Source organism: Trachurus japonicus, chromosome 5, assembly GCF_045865225.1.
Source record: "Trachurus japonicus isolate A0001 chromosome 5, Traja_1.0".
Classification (NCBI taxonomy): Eukaryota; Metazoa; Chordata; class Actinopteri; order Carangiformes; family Carangidae; genus Trachurus; species Trachurus japonicus.
The window spans coordinates 9,146,707-9,166,949 of NC_140911.1; the positions used below are offsets into that span (position 1 = coordinate 9,146,707).

General features: G+C 42.5%; 1 protein-coding gene across 2 annotated transcripts in view; it reads right to left on the reverse strand.

Moving 5' to 3' along the window:
- LOC146987050 (uncharacterized) overlaps window positions 1-20,243 on the reverse strand; it is a 33,038-nt gene that overhangs the window by 10,184 nt on the left and 2,611 nt on the right. Inside the window, exons 1-4 of one of the 2 annotated variants that reach the window (XM_085776013.1) lie at window positions 2,383-2,558; window positions 665-843; window positions 495-580; window positions 93-232 (exon numbers count right to left, since the gene is read on the reverse strand). In XM_085776013.1, the coding sequence (XP_085632139.1) occupies window positions 93-189 (97 nt within the window). In that variant the 5' untranslated portion in view covers window positions 190-232; window positions 495-580; window positions 665-843; window positions 2,383-2,558. Of the gene's footprint in view, window positions 1-92; window positions 233-494; window positions 581-664; window positions 844-2,382; window positions 2,559-20,243 lie in introns of those variants that run through there. The other variant, XM_085776012.1, reaches the window with a different exon arrangement.

Below are 20,243 nucleotides of genomic sequence, written 5' to 3' on the forward strand. Positions count from 1 at the left end.
CAGCACCACAGGAACAGAGATGCCCAAATTTGATAGTGACATCTGAGCTCGTACAGTGAAACGGGAGAGAGTTTTATGAACTGTGAATGAACCTTCTGTGGCGAAGGCAGGGGTGCTTTGCTGGACAGCGTTGAGCTCCAGCAGCAGGCGGTCCAACTCAGACAGGTTGCTGCCCAGTGATGAGTTCATGGCCACAGCTGATGACTCACTGTTCTTCTGCTTATTAGGAAAACTGTACAGAAGAAGAACCAAGACTTAGCATCAACAGCTGTGAAGTGAAACTGTTGTTGTGCTTTCAAACAGACATCATCTGTACACAGTGTTTCTGCAAAATGACGACTCAAACAGAAATAGTCCAGTTTAATTTTACTGTGTCAAACTAAGGTTAAGGTTAAATAAAAACACCGTGTCACCATGTGAATCCCCTCTAGTCCCAAAACGAAACGATCTCACCAAAGACTTCATTCACTTCTAGAAGTTATTGTGATTCCTACCTGTATACGTGGTCCTCTTCACCAGCGGGTTGGGTTGGACTGCTGCTATCTCTGGGCCACGGACTTCTCTGAGCTGAGCTGAAGGACTGAGCAGAGGACACAGAGGACCGTTCACTCCATTTAGCCCACATAAACCTTTATTTATATAAGTAAATAAAACCTCTGTTTACCTCTGTTTCATCTAGTCCATTCAGGGCTTGTTCAGTGGGAGCAGGTGGGACGGGTGGAGAGCAGACGTCTTGCTGGGTCTGACCCCTGACAGGGAACGAGTAGGCGGTCTCTTCAGACAGGAAGAGTGGGCGCTTGGAGATGTGGGATGTTGTGGACTCAAGGTCCGCCAACAAAGCATCTGCAGAAAAAGAAGATGTATCGTCAGCGGTGTGAAGATGTAAAGATGCTCACAGACAAGTAAGAGCAACATGATGACATATGTCCTGTAAGATTACTATTTTGGTATCTGTTTGTATGTTTTGCTATATTGTTTTCCCCTTGCATGTATATATTTACTGATTCAAGTGGTGTATTATGTCTTGTGTTATACGTATGTCTGCCTCTACTGTATGATTGTATCTATGTGTTGTGACTGTATTAGCTGTTTTTGTTTTGTTTTTTCCTTGATGGACCTTGAAGAATATAATAGTCAATTTTGACTTAATGTTTGGACTCCAGGAAGAACAGCTATGTTAATGTGCTGATGCTAATGGAGATCCAATAAATGAAATGAAATGAAATGTATATACTGTAAAATGAACAGAGAAACTGTTAATACACTGAGATACTGTATCTTAACATTGTGATCAAAGTGCTAGAGTCACATGGTAATATTAGATTTGACAGGATTTCTGCATTAGTATGAGCATTTCATTCATTGAATTAGCTTTAAATCAACATTTCCATCTGGTTATCTGATATGATGCCAGAAAACACAGTATACCAACCATTAAAAAACAACTTCAACATTAAATCATGTAAAATATGACAGATTTCAACCATATTTGCACACCCCAACTCAAACACTGAGATTAAACATTGTACAGCAACAGTTCGGTACACACACACACACACACACAGGCCAAATAATTACAGTGCCTTTCGCAATCGCTCAAAACCCCATGTGCACTGACATCAGCAGCGGTGCACTTGTAAAAGGTGAGTCATGGAGACTGTCATAGCCGCTCCTTTAGTTACTCATTGACTCTCATCTGTCTGCAGTCTTTACATGTCTTAAATCCGCTTGTTGCTGTCAAGGCTGCAACCGGCGGGGACACAAGGTCATATTCAACATTTACACACCGGCTGCTGCCATCTACTACCACCGCCTGAAGGGGTTATTTAGTATTTAGAAAACCACGCAGTCCAACAACACAACTACTCATTTAGCAGCCAAAACCAGTAGGTAGAGCAACACACAACAGTATAGGGGATTTAATAAAGAGCAGCACAGGCTGTATTACTGAATACTTGGGCTTATTTTAGCGCGCTCACTCACCACAGCAGGGTTTAGTTTCTCTTGCAGAATTTCACAGTCCTAAAAAAAAGTAAAACCCTACATTTAACAACAAACTGGATCCAATGAGAAAGACTGTAGGATCTGTGTGTAATTACTGCTTCGCATTTACCACAATAACAAGATATGACACTTTGTTAGACTTGTAAAAAGTCCAAAAGTCCAAGAGTTAGATACAGAAAATGAATCAACACCACCATCATCTAGTATTAAATCTGCACCTGCCTTCAACAAACTATAAACAGTTCTGATAATACTGTATTATTACCAAAATTGCCAAGGTGCGTTCAAGAACGACTACACTCAACCTCCATCCAAAAATAAATCGCTGGGTCAAGAAAGACAAAACCACGGCTGCAGTAACATGGACATGAGACGTACCTTTGAAAAGGACAAGCAGTTACACCCAAGGAAATGAAGAGGAGATAACACAGAGTAAGACGAAGAAGTAGTGGAGAAGGACCGGGGGTCTGTCTGCCAGGCAGGAACTGCCTCTCTTAACTCTACCATCAGTATAAAGAGCGGGAGATGAGGAGAAGGAGAAGGAGAAGGAGAAGGAGGAGGGGGGAAGAGTAGGGGTAGCTACTGAACACAGGGGGGGTAAAGAAGGGATGGAGAGGTTAAAATTAATGGCTGGGGAGGGGGGGTTAGGTTCATCCGGCTCAAACTGCCCTACTGCTATGTCAGGTTGAACCAAGCTGTCTGTCTGCTGTCTGAAAGCTCAAGTTAAGAGTTACTACTCACGCAAATGACGACCCCCCCCCTCCTCTGGAAAAGTCTGGAGCTGTCCAACTTGGGCAGGCAGAGCACGTTACAGCACAGGAAGCCGTGATGAGGACAACTGAGAGCAGGCAGAGCTTCTTATCAACAGAGGCATGCCCATCTATGGGAGTGGTATCACAAAGGTATATAAAGGTGTAATCCGCCCCTCCTTCACACTGAAGAGGGCAAACTCTGCTTGGGTTACTCATGACTCACAGTCACTTTTAAACGTTACATCTCACGTTAATCTTAGCGCCGAAGCACAACGAGGATCAGATTATTAAAATTCGATCTCTTTTACAACTTCATCCGAACATAAAAACGTGCCTGCGAGGCGAGGTGAGGCGAGGCGCACCGTGGTATCACCAGGTCTCAGTGGGTACACTGCAAAAACTCAAATGTCTTACCAAGAATATTTGTCTTATTTCTAGTCAAAGTCATTATACTCAAAATAAGACTCATCACGTTAAAAAGTAGCTTGTTTTTAGACGCTTTTTTACTTCTTTCAAGGATATTTTTACTTGAAATAAGTAGAAAAATCTGATAGTGGAGCAAGTTTTTCTTCCTTATAACAAGCACAAAAACCCTGCTTTCACTGGCAGATTTTCTACTTATTTCAAGTGAAAATTAGTTTGAAACAAGTGAAAATGATCTAAAAACAAGTTCATTTTTAGGTGATGAGTCTTATTTTAAGTGGAAAGAGATTAGTTTTGACTAGAAATTAGACATTTTGACAAGAAATAAGACAAATATTCTTGGAAAGATTTTGCAGTTTTTGCAGTGTAAAACCAGACAGAGAGGAGACAGATCAATACCAGATCCACTTGGAGCAACCTAGCGTTCGCATGGCGAACATGATGATCATGGCTGACATACCAGTTGACTGGGTTTCACAGCACTGTCTCTTCTCTGGACACATTCCATAGAGTTTCATTATGGACACAGCACAGCCCAGTGTTTACACTACTGCAGTGTGTGTGTGTGTGTGTGTGTGTGTGTGTGTGTGTGTGTGTATCTTCATCTCTCATTTGGTTGTAGCAAATTATACCACACCCACAGATATGAAGACACAGAGGCAACACAACCGTCAATCTGTATCGTCCATATCAAAGTGTGTTGTGTGAGACAGACCATTATACAGACAGGTGAACCTAACGCTGAAGTGTCTAAGCTCAACCTCTGGTCCAGAAGAAGAGGAAATGAAACTATGAACTTATTTTAAAAAGCAAACTTCTTCAGACTTCTCCTTCTTCACCACATTTCTCACAGTGCAGTTGATTTCTTTTCTTTTTTTTCTTTTTACAAGTCTAGTCCAGTCGACATGAACCTCTCATTTTCTCATGTCTGACCTGATCTTCATTAAGTTTTACACATTTACACACAGCACCAACTGAAAAGCTATAAAACCAGATCAGACTAGATGAGAGCACGTCCACACGTTCACATATTCACTCTGCAAACATGATAAGAACTGATCAAAACATAGTTAGGATTTCATCAGAGGCTCCACTGAAACGCTGCATAAATACATGGTAAGCATATCTGCAGGACTCCGAGCGAATCCGCCGCTGATGCCAGAACAAAGTTTTTTTTACTGCAGCTGCTGGAGACCACGGTCTTCACAGACATTGGTCCAGATGGTTTACACCAGAGATGTTAATCAACTTAGCTCTGGAGCTGAACTGGCCCTCACCCTGGTTATGAAGAATCTGCAGCTCCAAAATAGAGTTACCGCGGCACAACACAAGCCTGCCGCAGGCTACATGAAACAAATACTCTGTTTGGCCTGTAGGACTCGCTTTAATGTCTAGGACGTCTCGTATTATAATGAAGCAACCCTAATCGAAAATCAACAGCTCATTTCCCTCGAGCACAGTCCTATAATTTAGAGGATTACAAGATAAAGCTGAAAAACAGAAACCAGCAGCTTCGGAGTTGCCTTCGCTGCATACTAGACATGCTCTGACCCATCCACAAACTACACAAACACACAGAGGTGTGTCAGCCCCCCTCTCTGCCAAGGGAACATACCATGATACACACAGACTCCGGCGCAAAGCACAGACTTGTTCCCCAGTGACCAAAAATGGGACTACAGTAAAACCAGGAACATCTGAGCACACAGTCTTAAAGATGAGCCTCCTGAATCACTCTGATCCTTTGTGAGGAGACGAGAGATAACACCAGAGATATTATATCATTCAGGACTATGAGTATATTCTATCTAGTATATATTTTTTGGAAAGAGTATATGGAAGGAAACTTGCTTGAAGTAATTTCACGTGGGATTAAAACTTCTGTTTGATGGTTTATAGGCACAAAACTGTAAAAACCCAGAGAGACCAAAGTTGCTGTAAAAGCAGGCAGATGTAGGGAGGGTGACAGATCTACTGCTCTACTCCTGGCTTCCTAAAATAGTCCACACCTACATCTGGCCAACTGCCTTCATCAATTAAACACAATCCACCCTCTTCATCTGCTGCAGCCGGTGAGGACAGGAGGGGGAAAAAAAAAAAAAAAAGCCATCACCGCCATCACTCTATGTCCACACTAAACTCTAAATGTGACACGGCCGGGCACAGCTGGGCTCAAACTACGAGGAATGGCGACAAGAGATAGCGAGGAAGTGTGTGTGCGTGTGTGTGTGTGTGCGTGTGTGTGCGTGGCACGCAGCAGGCAAATCCTCAGAGGCTAAAATGTGGGTTGACGCAGATTAAGGAGACTCCCTTCCTCCCAGATGAATGGTGTGCATTTTAATTACACCAACACTACTCCACATGGGGCTCATTACAGGAAAGACAGAAAGGAAGAGAGAGAGAGGGAAGAAAAGGAGGACTGGGATGGCAGGAGAAGGGATGAAAAGGGCAGGAAAATTAGGAACGAAGGGCGGCGGATGCAGGGAAAATGAGGGTATGGAAAGGAAACCATTTGAAGAGTCAAGTATGTGGAGAGCAAAAGGCCTGAGCAGATGTTGGATCAGCACTTAAAATTACAACCTTTGACAGTCAAAAGCAACATAAAATATAAATGGGATCTAATTAGACAGAGTAATCTTAGTGGTGCTATGAGTTTTTAACTCTATGGAGGTTGTTTTTTTTATCAACATGAGTCCTGGACGTCAGAGAGTCAGAAGCAATGTCTCCATTAGCTCTGACAGGACATCCTGTCTGCTTCACACTGCACACACACACACACACACACACACACACACACACACACACACACACACACACACAATGCTCCAGCTCCTATCAGTGCTGACCAGTCGGTGCACGCAGTGAATCAATGCTGTCTCCTCCTCAACACTTCTCGGCTTTATTGAATCCAGCTCAGGGACGAGTTTCCTCTGAAATGTGGCAGTATAATAAAACGCAGCCTGCAGGGGGGGATGTCGAGTCGTGTTTGGAAGCCTGGTGAGCTTCTGGGGTTTTTTTTTTCCCTCCTCCTCCTCCTCCTCCTCCTCCTCCTCCTCCTCCTCCTCCTCCTCCTCTTCTTCGGGGCTGATACACAGAACGAGCTTTATCTGAGGGCTCCACAACAGCACAGGCATGAGCTGACACCACGGTGAAGCTGAGAGGATGAATATCAGCAGTAAACCTGTGCATTTCTGTCAGTGCAGCAAGTTAACCTGAGTTTCCTGTCCTGCCTTCATTGCCTTCATCCCCCCCTCCTCCTCCTCCTCCTCCTCCTCCTCCTCCTCCTCCTCCTCCTCCTCTGTATCTGATGTGCTGCAAGGTGCAGGGGTGGCTGAGTGAATTCCTAACATGCCACAGCTCGTCCTCCAAATGTTGAGAGAAAGGGCGAGGAACGCACAAAAAAACCCGATAAGACAGAGAAGGAGGGACTACAGGCAAGATAGCGCAGATGAAAGAAAACAAAATGTCAGCTGTTAGACAAAAGACATTCTGGATCTAATCTGTGGTCTCAGTGTAATATCGAATAAAAATGTAAAAAAAAAAAAATGTAAAAAAAAAAGCAGCAGCCTCGGTGGTTAAACCTAAACTGACAGCCTTTCATGTGCTGCAGTGAACGACGCGGCCTTTCAGTGCGACGCAGGCTGACAGGCCATCACAGAAATGATAAATCCGTCTCTTTGCTTTCACTGGAAGAGAGAAAAGAAAATCAGGGCACATGCACTTACGCTTTGCTCCCCCTCTGGGTGTGTGTTGGGCAGCAGAAGGCCTGTGCCTGTGTTCATTTGGAGCGCTTCAGCAGGCGCAAAATTAAATCACAGTGGAAACACACACACACTCTCACACACACAAACACAAACACCACAGGTACAGCTGTAGAACAACACAGCGTACAGGTGCCTCTCGGCCCGGCTGCCCACACACACATACCAGAGACAGAAGGAGGCATCTAGCCCCACTATAAATATAAATACCTCCCACCGCCCGACCCTGACCTGCGCTGCTGCGTGTACAGTAGATGATGGATGGTCGTGACGTTCAGGACAGACCACCCAACCGGCCTGTGATATGTGTTACATTATATTTTGCTGTACTCCTTCTCTCCTTATAAACTGTGTGACGAAGAGCCAGCTTGAAGTTTTCCTCAAGCTCAATGAAGTGCTGCCACAGATGCCGTGAAATGGAAATGGCACCACAGCACAGCCCACACTGGCGATTAAGCCGTAGAGTAGTAGGACTCTGCCTCTGCAGCAGTGACTGAACTATTCAATAATACAATTACACCAAGTCTGTTTCAGACACAGTCAATTCTAAACTTAATACAAGACCGACAGCCCAGAGAGCGTATAGGCTACTGTATGCTAACCAAGAACACTGCAAAAACTCAAAGTCTTACCAAGACTATTTGTCGATTTCTAGTCAAAACAAATATCATTTTACCTCAAATAAGACTCATCACGTAAAACGTAGCTTGTTTTTAGACACTTTTTACTTCTGTCAAGCATATTTTTACTTGAAATAAGTAGAAAAATCTGATAGTGGAGCAAGTTTTTCTTTCTTATTACAAGCACAAAAAACTTCACAGGCAGATTTTTCTACTTATTTCAAGTGAAAATGTATTTGAAACAAGTGAAAATGATCTAAAAACAAGTTAATTCTTAGGTGATGAGTCTTATTTTAAGTGGAAAGAGATTAGTTTTGACTAGAAATGAGACATTTTGACAAGAAATAAGACAAATATTCTTGGAAAGATTTTGAGTTTTTGCAGTGAAAGAAAAGCAAACTGACTGACGCTAGACTCTGTGGGTGGTGATATGAATATCCCTGTATCATTATGACTTTACAGTGGGTTTGCATGATGATTTTCAAAATGACACTCCTAAGATTCTGCATGAAGAGCGAGCTGCGAGATGCTTAGTTTCTGCAGCGTCTCTGGTTCACTTCTGGCAGACGACCTTTGTTGCACATCTTTTTTCTTTTTTTTTTGCTCCAAATCCAAATCTTCTCCCGTCCATACAGCATCTTACCCAGACAAGGCTCTGGAAAAAGCTAAATGCCAGCAGGCAGCTGTTTACAGCAAAAAGCTATGATAAATCAACTTACCAGCGCAGCACCAAACAACAAACAGACACAGTTGAGTGACTAGACGGAGGATTTAGGAGCTAAAGGAGTTACTGGAGACCAAAAAACAAGGCTAAAAACAGAGTGAATACTGGACTTACATTCGTCTTGTGGCCATAAATAAATGCAAATTACTGAACATATAACTGCGGGATGTAAATAAGCCACTACTTAGAAACCATATCAAATACAGAGGTGAAAATATTTCATTGTTGTGTTCACAGCTCGTTTCCTGCGGCTCAGAAAACGACCAATTTGGTTTCGGCTAGACTGCTACCACTCTCATGTCTGGTCAGGTACAGCACTAATAGTACCCATAGCTGAAACTGGTCAAGGGTCAACAACAAGCACGGCTCTGACAAAAGGTCAGAAATATGCCGAACAGCATCTCTTCTCCAACTCCCATTCATTTCCCAAAAAGTACCACTTCTTCTTTAATTCCAGAGTAACACACCGATTATTTCATTTACTTTATGCATGTACATTTTATTTCTATTCCTTCATACTTTTTAAATAAGCTTCATTATAAATGGATCATATGCTACTTGCCGTTAAGCCGTCTGACAGGGTGCAGCCAGCTCACCACATGCTGTCTGCAGCGCACGCTCACAAGTTTGACACCTCATCTCTGTACATTTCCACCCAGAAAGTAACACGTCTGCTCTCATTTAAAGGCTATGACCTCAACAAATATGTATCAAAAAAAAAAAAAAAAGCTGTGGTCAATAAGGTGTCAAAGTCTGTGGGTCGAAAATATCTTCAAAAGCAAACATCACCTTTTTAAAAAGGTCATTAAAGAGCATGAAGAGCACGACAGCAAGTAGACGATCAAGATTCCTGCACTATATTATTCTGAGTCATTTTTTCGTGGCTCATTATCTGCAGCTTTCCTCAGTCCGGTCTCATCTTTGAGTCCTTTTCATCTCCCACAGCCGAGCCGATGGCGATTTTGCTTTTGCTCTTTTTGAGCACGTTTACCTCACTGTGGATTTCATTTACCTTGAATTTGGTCTGTTGATTAACCATTACCCAGCATCCAACTGAGACTCTGGATCATTTCTTCATTAATATATAAATATATTTTTTCATCATCTTCCTTATTTTAAGGCCGAAGCAGATCTAAAAAATATGAGAGCTGCCTTGACATTGTTATTTTATGCAGCCCAGTATAAAAACATACAAGTGACAAATGATCGCCAGGAAGGATATAGTTTTACATTGTCATCCATCACACAATATCACTTCCTCCTCTGTCTGTTTTAAGATCACCGCTGATTACATTTGCTTGATGCTTTTTCTACTGTTTTAATCCTCCCGCTGTTGCTCCCGTCTGGCTTGTGTTTGCACTGTGTTTTAAATCCTTGATGCAAACAGCTGCTCATGGGGGACAAAGAACTTGTCTTCTAGTGACCAGACCACAATCACCTCATTTGAAAAAAAAAAAAAAAAAAGTAAAACCAGCGATGAATATTTCAGCGTATGAATAATGCATCAACCTGAGAAGAACTGAGGGAAATAATAAGGGGAGAAAAGAGTTTTTGTAACCAAAATACAAAGACTCTTCTCTTCCTGATTCTCACCTGCCCCCAGCCCCAGCCCCCCCCCCACCACCACCACCACCACCACTTCCCCCCACACCCCTTATTCCCGGCAGTCAAAGGCACACAGAGCAAAAACAGAGGTAGTTTGTGGGCGCAGCAACAGCTTTCCTGTGGTTTTTATGTTGACCGTGTGGTTGGTATACGCTACGGTGAAACGCTTTAAAAATGTTACAGCAGCACCTACAAGCAGGATGGTGCTGCATTTATTAAAGACAGTATGAACATTGTGGTGGGCATGTTTCATTTTAAGTGCACATATGAACATCTACGTCTTTTACCATAAATATTATACAAAGCTCAAACTACAGACTGGACAAAAAAGAAACTATACTACAGATAATAATGATACTATTTATACTGAATGCCTCTGTACAGTCAAGTCATTCATACATATATGTTCTCAAGTGGAGTGAGGAAGTAAAACACTCCTCTAGACTATTGTTGTGACACTGATGACATCCATTCATTCATTCCTTCAGACACCTTTTCCTGCTCCACTGCCAGACAGGAAATCCTCAGCACTTGTCCTGTGGCGATCATGTGACTCTGCCCGGTGAATAACGCTGTAATTGAGGCCACAACTGAGGATGACAAACTGTTTTACTCCACCTGAGGCCAGACACAAACTGCCTCCCATTCATATAAAATGTTAAATTGTAATTTCTAAATCTTATACAGGTGATGCTACACAATAAGAATCTCTTCCTTCCTTCCTTCCTTCATCCACACAGTGATAATACGCAGGAATTTGGCAGGTAAATCTTAGCAGGTTAACATTTTAGTTACAGTTTCATCTGAGCACATTTCATCCTTGAACGATTTGGAAACGACTGTTCAAGTCCTTAATGACTTTCCTCCGCTCACTACGGTCGTAACCCATACCCCCAATTAGTGTCATAAAAATAAATGGCTGCAGAGACAGATGGGATGGATGGAGGGATGTGATGTGATGGATTGAAGGGTATTTTCTCTGCTTTCCTCCTCCAGTTCTGTCTGGTTCTGGTCTTTTCTGGGCTGAAGTAGGTCACAGCACCAGAAACAAGCTGCTCTTTGTCCCCCTCCGGCAGGACGAGGACAGAGGGAAGAGGATGGAAAAGGAAGGGATAGTGAGGTCTGCAGAGCAGGGCCGAATGATTCCACTGGAAAACAATCAGCTCTGTCCGGGTGCCAGAGCCTGCGTATATGTGTGTGTGTGTGTGTGTGTGTGTGTGTGTAAATTCTTGTTAAGCCTACACCCTTATAAACCTGTGGGGTAGTAATCCTGCCCCAGCATCACTGATGTTGTCATTAACTCGAGTGGGGTCTAGATCAGACCTCCTGAATGATCCTCTTTAACAAGCCAGATGCTGATTGTAAATCCAGCAGAAGCATAAGCAGTCTGAAACACACACACACGCACAGACACACACATAGACACAACCTCACTTTCTCCACCACCCCCCCCTAACTTCCCAATTCATCAAAGGCCCTCATTGTGATGTCTTTATATCCCAAATAGGGCAGAAACAGAAGTGTGTGCTGTGACTATTTAAACCTATGGCGCAGCCAGAGGAAACCTGCTGGGCTCAAATCCATTTCCTAAATAAAAGAGCGATGAGCAATCCGAGCCTGCAGCCACGCCGACCGTACAACCTCTTAGAAAAATGACATTTAGGAGCCAATTAGAGGAGGAAAGCCTGCAAAAAGCAAACCACGCACCTTTGCGTTTGAAAGGCCGTGTGTGACATTTCAAAAAAGCTCCATTTCACATTACTTATTATAACACCGGAGCAAAGGACTGCTATTTTAACGGTTGGTTCCTGTTTGTGCCATGCATGCTGCTGCACCCATCACGAGCGTGGGGTTCTATTTCTACGATGCAAGAAATTGTGATACCAGCTGTTTTCCCATTACAGCTCGCATCAGAGGATCAGCAGCATCACATCAAGCGTCCTGTCAGTCACTGTCAGGATGCGCAGGGATGAGAATCCCACCGAAGTCAACAGGGAACCCAATTCATCAGAGCACAGCAGGATGGCGGAGGGGCTTATTACAGCTCCAGGCTTATATATGCGGATATTTATACACCTAATATAGTGTGATACTAAATATTTCATAGGCGCACCTTTACTTTCTCATCCTTTTGCCTCATTTCTTCACTGACAACATGCTACATCAAGCTAATGAGCTGTTGTGGTTGCCAGGAAACAGGGAGGAAAACATAAAAAAAAAACACAACAAGAAAGAAATCCATGATTCAAGAAGATTAAAAACCAGTTCCTTCTGCTCAGAACAAGGAAGTTCACAAAAATAGGAGGATGAGGAATGCGCGCAAGTTGTGTGTGTGACTAACATCTTGTCTGGGATGGCGATGAGACCTCCTGACTGCTACTACTACAACAGAGGGGTCACTAAGGCCACTTCCTGTCATGAAACATGTGTCTCACTTGGTGGAGAAGCTTCTCGATAAAAAGGGCTCATTGAGCTCAGCTGACAAAGAGCCAGACGGAGAAGATGAGCACATAGACTCACTAGTATGTTGTGACATGTTTGACTATTACTAAACCTGCACAGATTCTCAATGCAGCCAGATTTCTGTGAGCCTCCGTTGTGTTTTTTTTTTTTTCAGTTTTAAAGGGATACGCCAACTTTTTTTTTTCATGTCTTGCCTCACTCCCGAGTCCATGACAAGCAGATAGACACCATCCTTTTGATTGTGCGTGCAGTAACAAGGGAGATAGAGCCGTATCGCCCGTAATTAGCTTAGCTCAAACGCTGGAAGTGTATAGGTAGTGTTAGCCTGCCTCCACCTAAAGTCATCAGAGACATTCTTCAGCATCTCTTAACGGAAACCGACGGGCCGATCTTCGTCTCAGAGCTGACAAAACTCTCCGGTAAGGCATCTTGAGCGGTCAAATGCCGGTAACGGAACGAGATCGGTCAAAACGGAGGGTTCAAGCAAAGACGGTTTATTTTGGTTCAAGCTAGCTACATCGAGGGTAGGTTAGCTTCCTATTTCAAACTAAAAGCACTTCTGTATGTAAAGGGCAACGGGTGTTTTATTTTGTGAAAGTAACCGGAAGTGCGTTGGTCACAAGGGCTAGCTTGAGTAGCGCCGAATTCGTCCGAACAAAATTGTAAACAGCTGGTATTTAGACAAATTGGCGACACACTGCTGATCTAAACAGCTACTTTCTCACCTAAACATGTTTGAAATGTCGATAAAGTGATATATTTACAGAGTTTAGAGCTAAAATGAAATCAGCTTCTGACTGCTGATTTCGGCTGGGGTAGGAGGCAGGCTAACACTACCTATGCACTTCCAGCGTTTGAGCTAAGCTAATTATGGGCGTTACGGCTCTATCGCCCTTGTTGCTGCACGCACAGTCGAAAGGACTCGGGTCCGGGAGTGAGGCAAGACACACAAAAAAATGTTGGCGTATCCCTTTAAAATTTATTTCCATGTTTCCACCGGTTCCAAAAAACCCACAGTAGCTAGCTGCTGGGATATCGACCCTGCAGGCTGTTGTTATGGTGCGCTGGGCCCATGAGAGATGACATGACGGTTGGCTGAGTGTGGAGCTGTTGCTGCTTAGTCAGCTTCCCCTTCTGAGCTGTCTGTCCACACCAGCAGTCTGTGATGAGGAGTGTGTATGTATGCATGTGTGTGTATGTGTTTTACTGTGCACACACACCATATGTTTCAAAGCCCTGCAGCATTTTCATTTTAAAGTTAAACAGATGGACTACTGGTAGTGGAGGAGATGCAGGGGGATTGTCTCAAGCCTTCTGATGCTACATTGATTCTGTGTGTGTGATTTATGTGCATGTGTCAGACACTAGAGACTTATCATCCAGCGTGGGCAGCAGCCCCCTTGTTGCATTTTAAGCCCAGGGTCACTGGGGGATGTAATCCGCAACAACAACTTCACAAGAGCTTTTTTTCCCCCTTTTTTGAAGCAACACAAAAGTTAACTGGAGGGGATGTTTGATAATGAGATGGTTCAAGTTCAAACTTAAAGGGATAGTTCACCCAAAATTCAAATTTCACTCATTATCTGCTCACCCTCATGTCGACTAAGGGCTGGGAGAAGTTTCAGAGTCCTCCGTGCCTTCTCGGAGTTACAGGGGGGTCCGCGCAGCAGTATTTGTCCATATAATGGTTGTGAATGGTGCTCACTTTTCTTTGTCCAACATGAGAAATTGTTCCGAAAAAAAATTAAATAAGTATATATTTTAAGCTTGTTTGCAGCGGAAGCTCCCAGTGTCTCAGTTCACTGCTCTTCCTGTGTGATGTGCACTGACCGGCGGAACAATTTCTCATGTCGGGGCTTCAATACAAGAGGGACATTACAGACGAGCAGCATGGAGGTATTTGGATGTTTTTTTGGTGTGTCTTTTTGAACGAAGAAAAGTGAGCCCCATTCACAACCATTATATGGACAAATACTGCTGCGCGGACCCCCCCGTAACTCAGAGAAGGCACGGAGGACTCTGAAAATTCTCCCAGCTCTTAGTCGACATGAGGGTGAGCAGATAATGAGTGAAATTTGAATTTTGGGTGAACTATCCCTTTAACCCAAGTGGTTAAATACCACACGAAGGAGCGGGACTATAACAAGAGATAGAGTCAAATGTGTCGACCTCCAAACTCACTGCAGCCTCTTCCTCTTATAGAGCAACTCAACAGCATCTTTTGTCAGAGACCGGAAACAAAGACCCAGGTGTTTTAAAAACCCCAAGCTTTTCTCTTAGATACACCGTCCTCGACTGACAGCTGAGATTCCCTTTTTTAAAGGAATCGACCAACTAACAACACTGTTTGTTGTTCACAGTCTGGGCAGGTGTCAGATGACGACATTGATACCGCTCTCACATCTTTTCAGTAAACATGTAGCATCCGGTGGCCAGTTACCACGTAACCACAACATCTACAGTTTGACTCCAAAAAAAGTCCCCCTGTCTTTAGTTTCAGGTCACATCTCCCTCTATTAAATAAATAAATAATGCAAATGCTCAGCTTTGGAAGGTATTAATCAATACTTCCCAAGATACCACACTATTCCTTTGAAGTCTCTCTGTAGAAGATCACATGAGAAACTGCTTCTGTTTCTGTTTGCATCAACAACACAGAGTGGTCAGATATGTAACTTCACCCACAACTGATGTTCCCTAAAACTTGTTTGCAATCTGTAGGCCTATATATGAGGTCCATCATGCATTTTCTAAGTAGAAACCCAACCTCACACGTTCAGTAGTTACTCCACTGTGCTGCTGCATCACATGATTATAATGCAAATGAGGGAGAAGTTTGAACTGTTACTGGGAACAACGGAGCCTGTCGAGGTTTTGTTGTCAGTATAAAAAGGAAGAAATGAGGTTACAACACAAACCGTGTCCCTGATAAAACCACAACTCAGGCGTAACCAAACATCTGTGTCACAGTCTCACATACAGCATTTTGTTGGGGGGTGGGTGGGTGACAAACGTCCACATGTGAATTGTCTGATGTTTCTTTTGCTGTATAAGGGTCAATGACGTGACGCCTAAATATTCTGTCCGTCTGTATTTTTTTAAGTTAAAAAAAGGTTTAAATGTACAAAAATCTACTAATCTATAAGTAGTATGTCTCCCATATATGTAGTCACTTCAACTTTTCAAAAATCAGGAGTTATTTCTAATTTTTTTGTAATTTAAAGTGTCAAAATATCATGTGGTGCGACCGTCCAGCCCTGACTACTGTTTTGAAAACTTATTTGAAATTATTGTAAATCTATTACAATTTATTTTCTGCCCTATTTGGCATAATTTACAAAGTGTTTTGTATTCCTGTACAAAATTGCAAAGCTTTTGCAGTTATATTTCTTTCATAATATACAAATAAACTTTGTCCGCTCATATCCATTTCATTAAATATCATGTGGCGCGACCATCAAGAAATGACCACTATTGGAACTTTTATGTTGAAATCTACTCATGGACAGGGAGTTTTATCATCCACCATTTTGTCATAGAGCTATGGAAGCAGAAAGAAGGTTTGTGGCTCTCTCATTTAAAAAAAAAATAGAACCTTTTTAACGGCTGTAATGTTGTTGCCACATTTGGATATCATGTGGTATGACCTCAAAAAAACAATTAATTTAAGTTTTTTTCCACAAATATCTATTTTAATTATAAATTCCATAGTGTCCTTTTGTGAAAAGCTAGCTAGCTTTGTTTATGTTGCTAATCTTGTTTTAGTAATATTTGACCGAACTTGAAAATGTCATGTGGTGCGACCAATTATCATGTGGTGCGACCGCTGCAGATTGTTTTCCATCATAGATATATGACCTAGATTGGCAGTTTTTGTGCTTTTTATATTGAATTGATGATTGATAAACATTAAGTACTTCATTTTTAGTATTATTTTGAATATTTTTTTGATATTTCATGAGTTATTTTGCTAATATTGCAGAAATAATGGTTAGTTCATTTTAGTAAAATATAAGAAAAAAAATATTAAAAGCATGCCATTTCACTTGGGTATTTATGCAGTTATTAGCAAAAATATAAATTATTATACCTATTTAACTCATTTTAATTAATTTTGACAGATGCCACTGCCAAGCGAAGCTAAAGGCGCTCGCCACAGGCAGCGTGTCAACTCTGACCCCACAGCAAGAGCAGAGTACCTTGCCAGGAGAAGAGAAAGATGTGTTAAAGGGATAGTTCAACAAATTGGCCCATTGTCATAATCCCTATAGTCATAGCAGTAGGTTTGTTACCTTTATTTGTTGGGGCAAGCTATTTTTAGAACGGCGGAGCAGAGCCGTGAGCTGCTCAGAGCTACGCTACGGATGCTCATGGGATTTCTTGGTTTCCCTCATCAAACTCATCAAATACACAACTCCACAACGCTCTGGTGGACAAGTTGTGGCCTGCACATTCACCACACTATGAGATAATAACACAACGTTACCACACAAAGTTGTTTTAGAGGGAAATTCATGCAAAACCGCTGATGCACGTTCCTGTCGTGGACAATTTCCCTCTACAACAACTCTGTCTGGTAACGTTGTGTTATTATCTCATAGCGTGGTGAATGTGCAGGTCACAACTTGTCCACCAGAGCGTTGTGGAGTTGTTGGATTGTGTATTTGATGAGTTTGATGAGGGAAACCAAGAAATCCCATGAGCCTCCGTAGCGTAGCTCTGAGCAGTGCACACACACACACAGTTAGATTTTATCATGAAATCAAAAAATGTTAAAGCGGAAGTAAGCGATCCGGTCGTTTTAGCTAATGCTGCGTTCCAGGCAGGCTTTTGAAATCGTAAATTACAGCTTCAGGTCACAACTTACGACTTTGTAGCGTTCCAGGCAACCCACTCGTGTTTCTCCGACCTGTTTTACCTGTGAAAGTCACTATAACGGCCACTCGTAACTTCTGACCCGTGAACTCGTACCAGATCGAACTGGTACCACTTCACAGGTCGGAAAAACACGAGTTACGAGTTGCCTTGAACGCACCATAACAGTCCTCGTCCCTACGTCACCACATGCACGGCGTCCCTTGGCTGCACACACAGCCCTGCATGCCGTTCTCTCTCCTCATTTGATAAAAACTGTAGGATACGAGAAAAGTTTTCTCCTGGGCTCAGAGCAGAGCAGAGTGACTGACAGACCCGTGTTTCGGTTCAAACACTCTATAGAAGTGATTGCTGTCGGAAGATACAACTAATTAAGACTTATATTAACACAAATATATCACTTACTTCTGCTTTAATGAAAAGAAAAGAAATATTTGCGTTGTTCATGCGAGGATTGGGCTAAGATTGGGCAAAGCTCAAAAAGGCCTGGGGTTAGCGGCACATAGGCACATACGCACACACACACACAAACAAACACACGGTTAGATTTTAATCAATAAGTCAAAAAATGTTTATGAAATTAAATGTTTGTATCCATGTTGTTCACGCGAAGACTGATCAAAGACTGGGCCAAGATTGGGCAAAGTTCAAAAAGACCTGGGCCACGCACACACACGCGCACACACACGGTTAGATTTTTGTCAAAAAAATGTGAAATGTTTGTTTTCATGTTTGAAAGGTTAATAAAATATGGTTTCAATATGAAATTTGCTTGAAAGTAATTATTTATTGGTAGCTTTAAATAGATTTTTAATGATACAATGTCTTTAGGTCATTTGGCGCGACCAAACATCATGTGGTGCGACCAATAATAACAATACCTAAATAAAATACAAACTAAAATAACTAATTTCTATAACTTAAACATTAATAACTGATACAATATGCTTAAGTGAAAGGTATTTTTAAAACATTTGTATCAGTATTATGCAATTTAAAGAAAAAATTAGTCGGTCAACTACAATTAATATAGCGACTGTGACATTATAGAGCTAAAATATGAGAGTAGTATTTGCAAAAATTCAAATGAAATGCAAACACTTTGTTTCTATGTACTTGATATTACTGACTATTATAAAAAAAAATATTAAGTATGTTAAGAAAATTTATTAATTTTCAGATAAATTATGGTTGCACCACATGACATTTTTTAAGGCCACGGGCGATTCATCTATATGAAAAAACACTAAAATTGCTAAATTTAAAAATTTAACGTTATTTTTTGTATACACGACATCTTTGTTGTTTGAACAGTTGCAAAAGATATTCTTTTTTTTTGTTTTTTAAAAATGGCATGTTGAAAATCCTTATACGTCATTGACCCATAAACAATGAACCAACCTAAATTTAGACATGGTTGTGTATCTAGGCTACATCAGATCTCACTTTGGAGTTAGTAAAGCCGTATTTCGCCTACGCCCACTCTGTGAGTGACATTTCCAACGCTGCAGCTTCTGCGCTGACAAGGCTCCGGGGAGGGGGGGGGGGGGGTCGCTTCACTTCAAATGACGCCACTGAAGTGACGGTAAAACAAATCACAGGGAAGAGAGAAACAGCGCAGCTACTGTATATGTGCTGTCGTAAAGAAAAAAGAAAAAAAAAGGGAAACACTGAAAGGTAGTGCGGATGAAAGTCGGTAAAAGGAAGTTAACTTTGGAGGCTGTTTGACATTCATGTCTTGTTGGTGCAGGCCCAGAGCAGTGAAGCACGGAGCAACGCTTGGCAGCGCTGATAGCTGAGGAGGGGAGGTCAGAGAAAGTTTGCCTCAGAACATGCCACAGCCTCTTAACTGCAAAGACTGCACAAATAAAAGCAGCCATAAATGACACAAATCCAAATCTAGCATCATAGAGGGAAAAAAAAAAAAAAAAGACTTGTGTTAGCAAATACCAATACTGGCTGGGAGTTAAAAGCCCTGATAACTGCGAGCGATCAAGCATTACAATCTGCCTTGATGATCCAAATCTTCCTAAAGGCTAATCTGCTCTCCTGCGAACTCAGGCAGCTTTAAACTGTCAATAGATTGCAGCCTGCAGCTTCCTATGTGGTTCACCACAGGAATGATGGGGAGTGGGAAGAGAGAGACAGGGAGAGGGAGAGAGGGTGGGGCAGTGCAGTGTTTAAGAAGGATAAATTCTGGCTGAGGCCCAATCCCTGCATGTGGGCCTGATCCACCCCGACACCCTGCCTGCCTGCCTGGGAGCGGTGTCGGTCTGCTCCCACGGCCGGAGCTGGAGGAGGAAACATTAGGAAAATAACAACAAACTGAGTCTGTGTATATGGTGTGCAGACATCACAGGGAAGATGGCGACAACTTAGCACACCTGCCAGCCAGAGTTGCTGCTTTTATATTATAGGGAGCGTTTGGGGCAAAAAATGCTAAGAATGAAAAATGAAGGTGTGGGACAAGGGGGACAGAGCACTGGAGGAAGGAAGGCTCCTCTGAGCTGCTGCCTCAGCGTTTGAGAAGAAGGACGCTCCTCTGCTAAAAATACATTTAGGTTTCGTCGTCCTCTGCGGCCTCCCGAGGTGCAGGGATCCTCACGCTCTCACTCACTTCACGTCTTAGAGGGGTGGAGTGGGGGCAGCGCTTCTCCAAATCCTCAACTGCATTTAAACCATATCATAATAACATCACCAAGCCTTCTAATTTTCATAAACAAATGGGAGATTAAAAAAAAACTTCCCCGGCTGGGCCACCGACTTCCCATGCCGACACCAGCAATCCATAATGACAGAGCTCAGACGAAGAGCATCTGTATCTTGTGTCTTGTGTGCCAAACTTTTACAGGTCTCCGCTTAAAACGATGACAGAATTTACAACCCCCTGTGACATGGTAATTACACTTGGGTTGTGTAACGCTCCTTTTTTAAGCAGCTACTTTAAGGGGAAAGCCCTTCACTCGTGTAAACTGAGAGGGGATCCATAAATATTGACTGGATATAGAATGACCCA